The following is a 13,984-nucleotide window of genomic DNA, read 5'->3' on the forward strand; positions in this document are numbered from 1 at the left end:
TACCTGATGTCGAAAAGAGGAATAGATGAAAATTCAGCAGCACAGACAAACAAAAACCCAGCGAAGAGAAAATCCAGACCAAATGAGCCAGTGTGGTGTAATGGTTAGATCATTGGACTAGGACCTGGGAGAGCAGGGTTCGAATCCCTACTCAGCCATGAAGTTCACTGGGTGACCTTGGACTAGTCACCCTCTCCTAGCCTAACCTACCTCACAGGACGAAATAGGGGGGAGGAGAGCCACCTACACCAGAGCTTCTCAAACTTCATGTCGCTGGCACACTTTTTAGACATGCATCATTTCATGACACAGTAAATCGGTTTTACTAGTAAACTGGAGGTTAAACTAACCCCTTTCCAGCCCCGGGAAGCACGGGGAACGTTGGCATGACACACCTGCGGCCAACGCACGATCGTGTCGCGACACACAGTTTGGAAAGCTCTGATTTACACCACCTTGAAATCCCTGGAAGATAAAGGTGGTATGCAAATTAAAATAACTAACTAATCAACCATAGTCTTTGCTGGTATTCCAGTGGTTTGCAGACAAGGGGCCACATGGTCCTTACTTGGTCGGGAGTTCCGTAATTTAGGTTGAGATGCAGCGATTGTTCCAAAGTCATGCACTGAGCTTCATGGCTGAATGGGGATTTGAATTCAGTTGTCCCCAATTGTAGTGTGACCCTCTAATCATTACACATGGTCAGTAGGCAAGACATCTCCCCCTGTACACGGGGAAACACGACGGAAAGCCCTATCTCTTTATCTCAAGTGGCAGGGGAGGAATACATGGAGGAGGCAAGCTGTAAGGTAGACATAGTCTGAAGTTCATAACAGCTCCAGTACTAACAGTTTATTTCTTTTAATGGCTGGAGTGGCGCGCGCGCGGGGGGGGGGGGAGAGGGTTAAACTGAGTCACCAAAGTGTTTCCAACTCAGCTTTAAATGCTCTTTTAATTTATACGGGGCGGACATTGTTTTCTTACACAGCAGTTGGTTTTACTGGAAATCCATTTTGCCAGATGGCTTGCAAAAAAAAAAAAAAAAAAGAGCAGTTATAAATAATCTTTATAACATGACCAAAATAGGTAACTTAATGACATTTGTGCACACGTTGCTACTAAACATATCTAAATATGTTGTTAATGACTGAAAGGTAATGTGAAGGGCAGGGGGGAAAGAAGGTTCTTGTTTGTGTTTCTTTCCACCCTAAAGGGAATATTCACAATCTCCTTTGTGAATTCTCAATTAATTTTTTTCTTTAAAAGAAAAAAAATCTCAGTTTGCATTGGTGGTGAGAACCTCATGCCTTATGGAGTGCAGGCTATCATTCTGATGGGATAGAGCTTCAGTAGATCTGGGATGCTTCTGAATCTATAAACAAGCCCTCTGCATTCCAGATAGCATCCCTCTTACAGTCTCCACCCCCAAGTTCAGCCCGGACATGGAGGTTCACCCTTGCAGTGAAGTTACAGGGAACCAGGCAGAGGGCCTTCTTGGTAGTAGCGCCCGCCCTGTGGAACGCCCTCCCATCAGATGTCAAGGAGATAAAGAGCTACACACCTTTTAGAAGACATCTGAAGGCACCCCTGTTTATGGAAGTTTTTAATGTTTGATGTTTTATTGTGTTTTTGCATTTTGCTAGAAGCTGCACTGAGTAGCTGGGGCAACCCAGTTACATGAGCGGCATATAAATAATAAAGTTATTGTTGATTATTATTAGCATCCATCTATGTATGACTTCCGTGCATTATACAGAAATTGCCCACGTGCTTTTTGGGTTCCCTCTTTGCAACTGTATGATCTGGAAATTTCCCCTTTCAGTTCATAAACTGTGTTTTTAAATTCCCAGGATCACCCTAGAGGGATTGGGTCCCTTTTCATAGCAGAGGTAGACAACTCTGTAGACAACACTTTAAAAGGGCATAGGATGTCAATCAAATAAACGAAAGGCCTGGTTAAAAATGAACGTTTTTGCCTGGCGCAAAATGTATATACACCTTTGCCGGGCGCAAGGTGTATAATGAAGGTGCCAGCTGAACTTCCCTGGGGAGAGCATTCCACAGCCGGGGAGCCACCACAGAGAAGACCCTGTTCTCATGTTGCCACCCTCTGGACCTCTTGAGGAGGAGGCACATGAAGGAGGGCCTCAGAAGATGATCTTAGGGTCCAAGTAGGTTCATATGGAAAGAGGTGGTCCTTGAGGTATTGGGGTCCTGAGCCGTTTAAGGCTTTATAGGTCAAAACCAGCACTTGGAATTGGTAGCCAGTGCAGTTGGACCAGAATCGGTGTAATATGCTCAAACCATCTTGCTCCAGTGAGCAACCTGGCCGCTGAATTGTGCACTAGCTGAGGTTTCCAAATCGTCTTCACAGGCAGCCCTATATAACGCATTGCAGTAATCTAACCCTGAGGTTACCGGAGCATAGACAACAGTAGTTAGGCTATCCCTGTCCAGATAGGGGTGTAGCTGGACCACCAGCTGAAGCTGATGGAAGGCACTCTGGGCCACTGAGGCCACCTGAGCCTCAAGCAACAGCACAGGATTCCGGAGTACCCCAAGCTACAGACCTGCTCCTTCAGAGGAAGTCTAACGCCATCAAGAGCAGGTGATCTCCCACCCATCTGGTCTAGGGAACCACCCACCAACAGTGCCTCAATCTTATCTGGATTGAGCCTCGGTTTGTTGGCTCTCATCCAGTCCATTACCGAGGCAAGACACTGGTCCAGCACTTCCACTGCGTCGCCTGCAGATGTAAAGGAGAAATAGAGCTGAGCGTCATCAACATATTGCTGGCAATGTACTCCAAACATCTGGATAACCCCACCCAGCAGTTTCATGTAGATGTTAAACAACATGGGGGATAGGATTGAGCCTTGCGGAACATCGAAGGTTCCACCGGGCTGAAAAGCTTTCCCAAGCAACACCCTCTGGGAACGACCAAGTAGGACTGGAACCACCGTAAAGTGGCGCCACCCACCCCTAGTTTGGACAGTCGCTCCAGAAGGGTACCATGGTTGATGGTATCAAAAGCCGATCAGAGAAATGTAACAGGGAGAAATGTAAAGTATTGCACTTGGGCAAAAAAAATGAGAGGCACAAATACAAGATGGGTGACACCTGGCTTGAGAGCAGTACATGTGAAAAGGATCTAGGAGTCTTGGTTGACCACAAACTTGACATGAGCCAACAGTGTGACGCGGCAGCTAAAAAAGCAAACGCAATTCTGGGCTGCATCAATAGGAGTATAGCATCTAGATCAAGGGAAGTAATAGTGCCACTGTATTCTGCTCTGGTCAGACCTCACCTGGAGTACTGTGTCCAGTTCTGGGCACCACAGTTCAAGAAGGACACTGACAAACTGGAACGTGTCCAGAGGAGGGCAACCAAAATGGTAAAAGGCCTGGAAACGATGCCTTATGAGGAACGGCTAAGGGAGCTGGGCATGTTTAGCCTGGAGAAGAGGAGGTTAAGGGGTGATATGACAGCCATGTTCAAATATATAAAAGGATGTCACATAGAGGAGGGAGAAAGGTTGTATTCTGTTGCTCCAGAGAAGCGGACACGGAGCAATGGATCCAAACTACAAGAAAGAAGATTCCACCTAAACATTAGGAAGAACTTCCTGACAGTAAGAGCTGTTCGACAGTGGAATTTGCTGCCAAGGAGTGTGGTGGAGTCTCCTTCTTTGCAGGTCTTTAAGCAGAGGCTTGACAACCATATGTCAGGAGTGCTCTGATGGTGTTTCCTGCTTGGCAGGGGGTTGGACTCGATGGCCCTTGTGGTCTCTTCCAACTCTATGATTCTATGATTCTATGATTCAGAGGTCGAGAAAAATTAATAGGGACATGTTTCCCATGTCTCTCTCTTGACAGAGGTCATCATACAGGGTGACCAAAGCAGTTTCTGTGCGAAAACTGGGCCAATCCAGCCCCTAGATGTCGCTGGACTATAACCCCCACAATCCCATAATCACCGGCCAATGGCCGTCATAGCTCTCAACTTTTCCCTTTTCTTGCGAGGAATCCTATTCAGAATAAGGGAATTTCTCTTTGAAAAAGGGAAACGTTGACTGCTGGGGGTTGATGGGAGCCTTGCAGCATCTGGAGGGTGCTGCTTGCTAGGTAAGGTAAAGGTAAAGGTACCCCTGCCCGTACGGGCCAGTCGTGTCCGACTCTAGGGTTGTGCGCCCATCTCACTCAAGAGGCCGGGGGCCAGCGCTGTCCGGAGACACTTCCGGGTCACGTGGCCAGCGTGACGAAGCTGCTCTGGCGAGCCAGCACCAGCGCCGCACACGGAAACGCCGTTTACCTTCCCGCTATAAAGCGGTACCTATTTATCTACTTGCACTTAAGAGTGCTTTCGAACTGCTAGGTGGGCAGGAGCTGGGACCGAAAGACGGGAGCTCACCCCGCCGCGGGGATTCGAACCGCCGACCACGCGATCGGCAAGCCCTAGGCACTGAGGTTTTACCCACAGCGTCACCCGCGTCCTGCCCTGCTTGCTACTCCTGCTTAATGACACTAACCTTGCCAATGGCCAGCCCTGTCTCCTCTCCCATGCCTCCTTGCCTGGCTATTTCTGCCTCTGTACGCTGTAGAGAACAGAAGCGGAAGTATCTCCAGGGTCATTTTAAGTTTGATGATTCAATTGTTCTGTGAAATAATATTGGGAGATGGCAGCTGAGAGCTTGAGTGGATGGTGTTTATATATACGCGTTTACTCACATGTCAAACGAGAGGTTTGGAACAAGGCTTGATTGGCAGGTAAGCTCCGGACTGGGAAAAAATATACTGCTGCTTCACGCAGTGCACTGTTTATTTCTTTAACATATTTACTCAGCCGTGGCTTTCAGAGGGGTTTACAAAGTGACATTAAAATGAAACAAAGAGAGAATTGAGCGGGCAGTTTAGAATATCCAGCAAAAAATATAGACAGAACTAAAGAGCTGTGGAAACTGAATTTTCGCCTGGTGCTGAAAATAAAAACACTGCCAGGAGAATCTCCCTGAGAATGGAGTTCTGCAATATGTGGGGCCACCACTGAAAAGCCCCTGTCTCCTTTCACCCCATTCCCAGCTTCATTGTTGATGCAGATTGGCACCCAAAGCAGGGCTTCTGGAGCTGATTTGAGGCCTGGCAGATTCATCCAGGAGAATGTGGCCCTTTAAAATTTTGTACCCTGACTCCTTGCAATTGAGGGCTTTGTAGGGTACAACCAACGCTTTGAATTGTGCTCAGAAATGCACAGTTTCCAGTGTCACTGTTCCAAAACTGGCATAATCTGCTCTGTATGAGCAGTAGGAAAATAAGAAGAGCTTTGTGGCTGGATCAATGTAGGGAAAAACGTGAAGCCAGCCAATGCCTGTCTTGATTCCCGCAGCCCCTGTTAACTCTGTCAGGACAGCGAATCACAAGAGCAGGTGTCGGCCAAAATCACGATGCGGGAAACACTGGGAAGCCAGCCAATGCCTCCATCCTTATTTCAGACTTTCTGATATATTGGTATATTGCGATGTTTCACTGGTGATATATCACGATGTTGAAAACCAGATATTGCCCAGCCCTACGTCCCATTTGTGTTTTCCTGCAGCTGGTGTTCGCTAGCAATCTGCCTCTGATAATGGAGATGATGGTGATGATGATAAGGATAATAATGATAATTTTATTATTTATACCATCATGACTAGCAGCAATTCCTAACCTTATCCTCCAGGAGTTTTTCCTCAAGCCATATCATCACATGCACTGTGATACTACATAATTCATTTTCTTAACTGTGTATCAAGAGGAGGGGAGGAATCTGCCATTTTTGGTCTCAAGCCCACGGCAGGCATTGCATCTAGTTCCCGTCAAAGCTTGGGAGTCAGTTCAGCCAATAATTTGATTTCTTGTTCTTTGGTATGCAGAGTGTTTGCCCGCATTAACAATCCTTCTGTTGTTTCTCTCGCTCATAAAAATTTAAGTAATTTTAACTTGTTTCTGAGCAACTTTCATTGCTTCGTATGTGCAAGCACGCCCATTTTCTTTTAAAATAGGAAAGGTTTTGACTGGCCTCCCTAAAAAGAAGTCACTAAAGGAGAAAATAAATATGCTGTTGGTTGCGTGTACAATAGCGCCATTGTGCAAAGGGAGAGTGAGGATCACCTCCAAACGGCCTCAGGTGAAATCTAATGGAGAACCAATTTGAAACTGGATGGAGTTCATTGGTCGAAAGAATGCGTCTTAGATAAACATCTGATCCAAGTTAGATGACTTTCTGTGCTGCTTGTTTTTGTGATTAAGTTCTAATTATGATTACTTAAAAAAACATTTTTTAATACATAATGGCTACATTTGGCCTTCTGAAATAAGGAGCTTGTTATATTGTCATTTAATGTGGAATCTATAAAAATGGCTGTTTGCAAGTCCCTCTGATTTATGAGGCTAATGCAGCTTTTTCTTATTACTGAAAGTGATCGTTTTCTGGTAAACCAGGAGTATCGAGCTGTGTCCTGTTCTCCTGAAAACAGCCTTTTGAGATGCAATTTGTCATTCTAGGAATATACGGCACTAATGGTGAATTGTTTATGCCTTTTAAATATTTTACTCTGTCTTATTTCTCTCTCTCCTTAATTCCATTTACAGGAAAGTTCTCATCTTCCTGCTTCTTTGCTGTTGGCCCAGCACAAAGACAGGTCCACCCAACTTGAAATGCAGCTGGAGATTCCCAAACCAGTCAAGCCAGTTGCATTTTCGACTGGCATCAAAATGGTAAGGCCAGACATCTTTGTGTGTGTGTGTGTGTGTGTGTGTGTGTGTGTGTGTGTGTGTGTGTGGAGGGAGAGGGAGAGGGATGAGTTTTCTGCATTCTGCATTGCAGTCTTTAGCTGCTTCAGTCTTGGTCTTTGAGATCTACATTTGACTTGCATTTAACACCATGCCAGCATCAAACTTTGTGGTCGCACTTAAATAGTGTTGGTATAACGTAAATTTGAAGGCTGTGGTTAAAAAATAAATAAAGGAGGGGGAATTATTATTATATATTAAATTTCTATACCGCTCTTCATCCGAAGATCACAGGGTGGTTTACAATATAACACCCCCCCCCCCCAAATACATTATGTGCTACACTGGTGCATGCAATCTGGTGTGAACCAGATTTCCACGTGGTTATTGTAAATGTGTGTTGCCTATTCTGAGTGGGCTTGTGATGGTGGAAGTAGGTAGACCTCTGCTTAGAGTGATGGGGGGGGGCGGGGGTTGGACTAGAATCCCTTCCAACCTTCTTTGGGTTTTACCCAACAGAATGGTTCAATTCGCATAAGGTCTTCCGCTCGCAGAATTGAGCTTCCCCTCCCTCTCCTCTCAGTGTGTGCTCTCCATGCCCCCTCAACTGTTTTGGGGGTTCCACCCAGCCCTCTGGGAGGGGGGCATGCAGGGATGTGCAGGGAGAGGACGGGAAGTTGCGTTGTGCAAGCAGATATCCTTGTGTTAACCAAACAACTTCATTGGACAAAACCCAATGAGTCTAAGTGGTGTTTGCACAATCCGTAGGTACACAAGAACTCCATGATTGCGCAAGTGACTCTGCCATACTTTCTAGTTGCTCAGTAGTTAACAAAGCCACAAGTAGCTTTCGTTTGGGTAATGACTTAATCTTCCGTGCTGCTTAAACACTCCTTGCTCTCTTAATTCAAAATAAAAAAATAGGGCCGATTGCATGCAATGTTGAAATGCTTTTCCCTTTCTTTCCTCCCTCGATGTTAGCCCTCCAAAGCTTTCCTTGCTTGTTTTAACACATTTTTGTTGGTTCCCTGTAGCAAAATGCATTGTATGGAGATAATTACTTAATTCCTCAAATATCCCAATGCCATTTGGAGCAGTTTTATCTGGAACGTCAATCTTGTAAACGGTGAAGAGGTTCAGCGTGATTTCTGTAAGAACACTTCAGATAATTGGCAGCTAAAGCAAGCTGCAAACTTTTTTACCCTTACAGACAGGTTGGCCAAAGTCTTGTGTCAGCATCTGTCCAGCCCATATTTTGGCAAAAGGGATCTTACCCGGGATTCTTGATTTTTCTTGCAGATCTAGCTTCTGCATGGACTTAGCTTCCCTTGCCTACTACTCTTTACAGATACATATCTGGCATAGAGAAAATTCTCTGCAGCAGGAGTAGGAAAACTCAAGATCGGGGGCCAGATATTGCCCTCAAAGCCTTTCTGTCTGGCCCTTGGAACTCTTCCCAGGCCAAACCATGTTTTTAGATATGCTGTAAGCCGCCCAGAGTGGATGGGGAAACCCAGCCGCATGGGCTGGGTATTAATAATAATAACAGTACAGTGGTGCCCTGCAAGACGAATGCCTCGCAAGATGGAAAACTCGCTAGACGAAAGAGTTTTCAGTTTTGGAGGTGCTTCGCAAAACGAATTTCCTATGGGCTTGCTTTGCAAGACGAAAATGTCTTGCGAGTTCCTGTGGGTTTTTTCCAGTCCCCCCCTTTTTCTAAGCCTCTAAGCCGCTTATCAGCTAATCCAATAAGCTGATAAGCCGCTAAAAGCTGCTAATAGCGCTAATCTGCTAATCCGTCAATGGGCTTGCTTCGCAAGACGAAAAAACCCGCTAGACGAAGAGAATCACAGAACGGATTCTTTTCGTCTTGCGAGGCACCACTGTAACAAGAACAGCCCTCACTGGCCCTCCTTCAAACCCAGAGTGTGTTTGCCTGCCTGGCAAGTGTCCTTGAAATCTAATAATGCTTGTTTGGATGTAGAGGGGCGGGGGGGGGGGGAGGCAGCAGCTGGGGAACCCCCAAGGGAGGAAGGCTCAGAGCCAAGGGATTGGCGGTGGGACAGCAACAATAATTTTATTATTTATACCCCACCCATCTGGCTGGGGCGACTTTGAACACGTATAAAAACACAACTAAACACCAGACATTAAAAACTTATCAAACATAAAAACCCCCTGCTGTGAGCAGTTCCCATCCCAGAACCAGAAGAGGTATAAAAAAGGGGGAGCAAAAACAGTCAAGGCATCGAAGTCTCACATTGCTTAGGAAGGACCCAGGGAGGAGGAGATTTAGGGAGCTGTGGGAAGGCGAGGACCTCATTGGTTGCTGTGCTCACTAGGCCTGAGCTGTTTTGTTTCTTTGAATAAAGAGTTAGTGTCGGTGACACCTTGTGAGTTATTGCAGACCTGCACTCGGCACCCGCCCTGACATTGGGTTGAGGCTACACAGGGATGGGTGAGCGTTTGTAGAAACTCAACTTATGTTCAAGCATAAACTTAGATTTAGTACTTGGCCCACTTTTGCCTCTGGCCCTGCCTTCTACTGTCATGTGGTCCTTGGAAGGTCGATCTAAAAAATGGCATCTGCTGGGAAATGGATAGCAATAACCATGGAGGAGCAGCTTCTTCTATTATTATTATTTCTTCTTCTTCTTCTTCTTCTTCTGAATGCTGCAGCGAGGCTCCTCACAGCGTCTCTGCCATGGGAGCATATTCATCCAGTGCTTTTCAAGCTGCACTGGCTCCCGGTGGAGTACAGGGTCAGATTTAAGGTGCTGCTTTTGACCTTTAAAGCCCTTCACGGCCTAGGACCCTCGTACCTACGGGACCGCCTCGCCTGGTATGCCCCACGGAGAGCCTCAAGGTCCATAAATAACAACACCCTAGTGGTCCCAGGCCCTAAGGAAGTTAGATTGGCTTCAACCAGAGCCAGGGCCTTTTCAGCACTGGCCCCAACTTGGTGGAACGCTCTGTCTCATGAGACCAGGGCCCTGCAGGATCTGATCTCTTTCCGCAGGGCCTGTAAGACAGAGTTGTTCCGCCTGGCCTTTGGATTGGAGCCAATTTGATTCCCTCCGCCCCCTTTTTCTTTTTTCTTTTCCTTCTCCTGCAATGAGGCTCCATTTTAATATTTTAATGTTCCATTATTTTAATGTTGTATTTTATTTTTGTTTTTAAGTTGTAATCACTCATCTTGTTTTTATTATTGCTTGTAAGCCGCTCTGAGCCCGACCTTGGCTGGGGAGGGCGGGGTATAAATAAAAAATTCTTCTTCTTCTTCTTCTTCTTCTTCTTCTTCTTCTTCTTCTTCTTCTTCTTCTTCTTCTTCTTCCCTCTTCTCTCTTCTCTCTTCTCTCTTCTCTCTTCCTCTTCTTTCTATCAGAAGATATTACAGGGCCTAGATATCCCACTTATCTTCCAGCTCTCTCTGACGTGCGAGCTGTTTCCAGGAGAGAGGTATGGAACTACTGATTTCAAAATATTAATTTCCCCCTGCCTTTCGGCAAAACAGCTTTCCAGGCAGCTAACAACAGAAATTAAAGCTCTAAATTTAAAACAAATGTGGCAATAAAAATGTCTCAAACAGCAGCGAGAGGAGGCCAGCAATAAAACCATCAGCAACAAGTCAGCAGTGAAATGATAAAGCTGCCCTGAAATATTATCCACAAAAACATCACCTGGCACCTAAAAGCTAATAAAGGAAAGGTGTTGGGGAGAGCATTCCACATTTCGGGCACCACGACTGATATGGCGCTGTCCCTATTCACTTCTCAACTGTCCTCTGTAGATGGGGACCCCCAGAGAAGGCCTCTGAAGGAAGTTCATATGGGAGATGATGGCCGTTCAATAATCCTGGCATTGACAGGCTCCCCTAGTACATTTGCTCATGGTTTGATTGGGTGAGGAGGCCACATTCAGAAAGCTTCCCATTCAGCAAAATGCAGCATGCAGTGGTAGTGGAAGAGCTCGCAGCTTGTTGCAAGAGAGCCTGAAAGCCTTTCTTTCAGGATCTTAAATGCTTGCCAAACCCCCTGCAATATGCAATCTGTTGGATATGGAACAGGACAGAGTTCTTCCAACTGCATCATCTTAGCAACATTGTTCGCCAAGTCGCTGGTGGTTTTTGGTTCAGGGAGGCTCATGATCCCAGCATTTGCAATTTCAAAATCTAGGGCCAGCCTTGTTTTTCTCTGTTGACACAAGTACTGTGGGTGCAGGGATGCTCTGGAATGTTTTTTAGGCAAAGGGCTGCAGGGCCAGGCACACAAACAATCACATTTACAGGCCAATGCACAAAACTAACCAGAGGCACGTATTTTTAATTCTTAGTAACTCCACTTAATTTTCACCTTCCATTTTCCCCATATGTCCCCACCACAAAACATTTGGATAAAGCTTTCCAGGACCCCTTTACCTGTCCTCACTGTGCAAAAGGCAAATGCTCAACCTTAAAAGTGCATCATGAAAATTGCATGCATGCAGCTGAAAAATGCACGGGCACTTTCTGGATCTTTTGCAAGGAGCATCTGTGTGCTGGCACAATTCCCTCAGCTGCTCTATCTTCTTGTAGAAGAAGAAGCTTCAGTTGCACACTTCACGGTGGTTGGGGATGAAGGGAGGTTTGTTTCAACAACACCTGGAAGGCCGCCATGTTGGCTATCCTTGTAGAAAGTACAGAACTATGCGTAGCATTAGGGTGATCAGGTATAGAAGAACATCTTAACGTCCCTGTGGAGAGAAACAATTGCAGAGTAGAGGTGGGGTTCATGCCTTCATCATGTATGCTTCCATGAGGTATCTGGTTTTGACTGGCCATTGTGGAAGCAGGATGGTAGACCAGACAGAGCTTTTGATCTGAACTAGCAGGGCTCTTCTTACGTTCTTATTATCAGTCTCTTTCAAATTAGTTCAGTTTTGAAAGGTTCAGTCCACCGTCTTGATTCAAAATGGTGCCCAACTGTATCTGAATATAGATGGAAACCTGCTCCTCGATCTCAGGAACTGCCATGCAACATTTGGTTGTGGAATCTTAAGAGCTGTCCAACTGCAGAGCAAACAACTTTCTGAAAAATATAGGGCCGGATTCAACCAAGTTGTTGAGCTAGTAGAAGCTGGGGCAATGGGACTCTCCCCTCCCTTCTGGAAAGAGTTTGTAGATTTCTGTTGTGGACTGGAATGTCTCAGGCCAGACACAAAGCCTTGTTGTTGTTGTTGATGATGATGATGATATAACAAAGACCTTTCAGCCACGTTAGAAAATTAAAACTTTCTTAGCGAAGAAAAGGTTCAAGTAGGAACATGTTTAGCTACATTTGAGAGGTTTGGGCTATTTCCTCCTTTTCCCTCTTCTTTTTTTGTTATTTGAAGTGTAAGCCAGACAGAGTGTGTTGAAAAGCAGCCTGTCATTCGATCAGTTTTTCTTTTTTTAAATGAGTGCTAACCTGCCAACTAGTGCATAAGATATGTTAATTAGCCGGGGGATTACTATGTAATTGCCGATCTTTCAGAGTGTTCAAGCATTCAGCTCAATTAGCTTGGATTTAGTTTTTAGTTTAGTTTTTTTTTTAATCGTAAGTGACTAATAAGTCATTTTATTGGTCATCATCCTGCCCATTTCCGCCTCCAGCCAGAGGCCCGGCATCCACACAGCCTCACCTGATTTGCATGCAGTAGCCTGAGACTGAGCTGAAGGTTGTCGGCATATTGATGACAGCAAGTTCCAAACTCCCGGTTGACCCCACCAAAAGTGGAGCCCACAAGATGTTCTCTGCAGATTGGGCACAGCTGGCTTCCAGGGGCTCTGATGCCCCTTATGATGGACTGGTTTTCATCAGGTAGTTTGTCGTACAGAATAGCCCAGCTAGGGAGCAAGCCCAGGATGTAATGGTGGTGGAGAAGTAAGCGTTCTTTGGCATTGCTACCTAGTAGGCAAATTATGATCCTGTGCTTGTTCATTGATCCACTGGATTCAAGGATTCACTGTATAGCTCAGTTGGTTAGAATGTGCTGCTGATAATGCCGAGGTTGCAGGTTCAATCCCCATATGGGAGAGCTGTATTGGAGGTGCTTGGACTAGATGATCCTCAGGATCTCTGCCAACTCTACAACTCTGTGATTGTCACTACAGTTCTTGTGCCACCTGCACTGGAAATTTCATTACACAGAACTCATTAGGAAACTCAAGAGCCTCCCATAGAGACTTGGTGTGAATATTGAAGTCCCCCAACACAACTGTTTGGGGACGGTCCAGTAGCAGGGCAGCTATTGCCATTGGGCATCAAGGTGAGCAGAACTTCAACAGAATACACCGCAGCCTTCCAGTTTGTGCTGGTGTTGCACCAAATACATAGCTGTCAACTTACAGATTTGAAAATAAGGAACCAGCAGCCTTGAAAATAAGGGACCAGCAGCCAAAATAAGGGATTTTCCCAGCACAGGTATGTTCAGCTTCTGAGCCCCTCCGAGCCAAAGGCAGAAAGCCCAGCCAGCAGCCAAACGAAGCCTCAAACGGTGGTTCCCACAGCGCAGCAACCCGGCAAAGGGGATGCAGCAAGGGAAACCACCGTCACCTCTCCGCTGGGAAGCGCTGAGCAAAGGTGAGTCCCCAGGCAGTGCGGCCGATTTGATCGGCACAAGACATGCAAGCTCCACCCCCCAGTCATTCTTAGACTCCTTATTGGGTGAGCAACGCAGCCAAGCAACACAGTTGGAGCCTCCCTCCTCCCTGGCCGGCAGGGAGGGAGGGAGAGGAGCTGCTTCCTTTGAAACTCGGGAAACTTAAGGGACATCATCAATAAGGGACAGCAGCGGGACACGGCACTGGGATAAGGGAGTTTCCCGCCAAATATGGGATGGTTGACAGCTATGCAAGTACTTGCACAACTGTCAGGCGTCAGGGAATCCGATCCCCCCCACAGCAGGCTGCCAGAACAGATAAACAAGAAAAGCTCTTACCAAAGTCTTTTATTCAGTATTCACAGAGAGAGGCTTAGAAAGGCAGCCTCTTGGAGTAATGGCGTTCAGAGTAATCTTCACCCCACTTCCCTTCCCATAGCTGCTTAGGGCAACTTGTCTCTTTGCTCTTTGCTCTCCTACTTTCAATGCTCGCCAGGTTCTGAATCGAAATTATCCAACACCCCTTGCAAATCAGGCTTGTTATCAAAATGTACAGACTTTCAGTTGTTTGCAATGAACAAATCAAACAAAAGCAATTG

At 46.1% G+C, this 13,984-nt stretch overlaps 1 protein-coding gene across 1 annotated transcript in view; it reads left to right on the forward strand.

The window, feature by feature from the left end:
- MNAT1 (MNAT1 component of CDK activating kinase) overlaps positions 1-13,984 on the forward strand; it is a 141,706-nt gene that overhangs the window by 55,444 nt on the left and 72,278 nt on the right. The window contains exon 6 of the mRNA XM_081194089.1: positions 6,627-6,752. Coding sequence (XP_081050215.1) covers positions 6,627-6,752 — 126 coding nt within the window. The remainder of the gene's footprint in view (positions 1-6,626; positions 6,753-13,984) is intronic.

This window comes from Podarcis bocagei (assembly GCF_964188305.1).
Source record: "Podarcis bocagei genome assembly, chromosome: 1".
Lineage (NCBI taxonomy): Eukaryota > Metazoa > Chordata > Lepidosauria > Squamata > Lacertidae > Podarcis > Podarcis bocagei.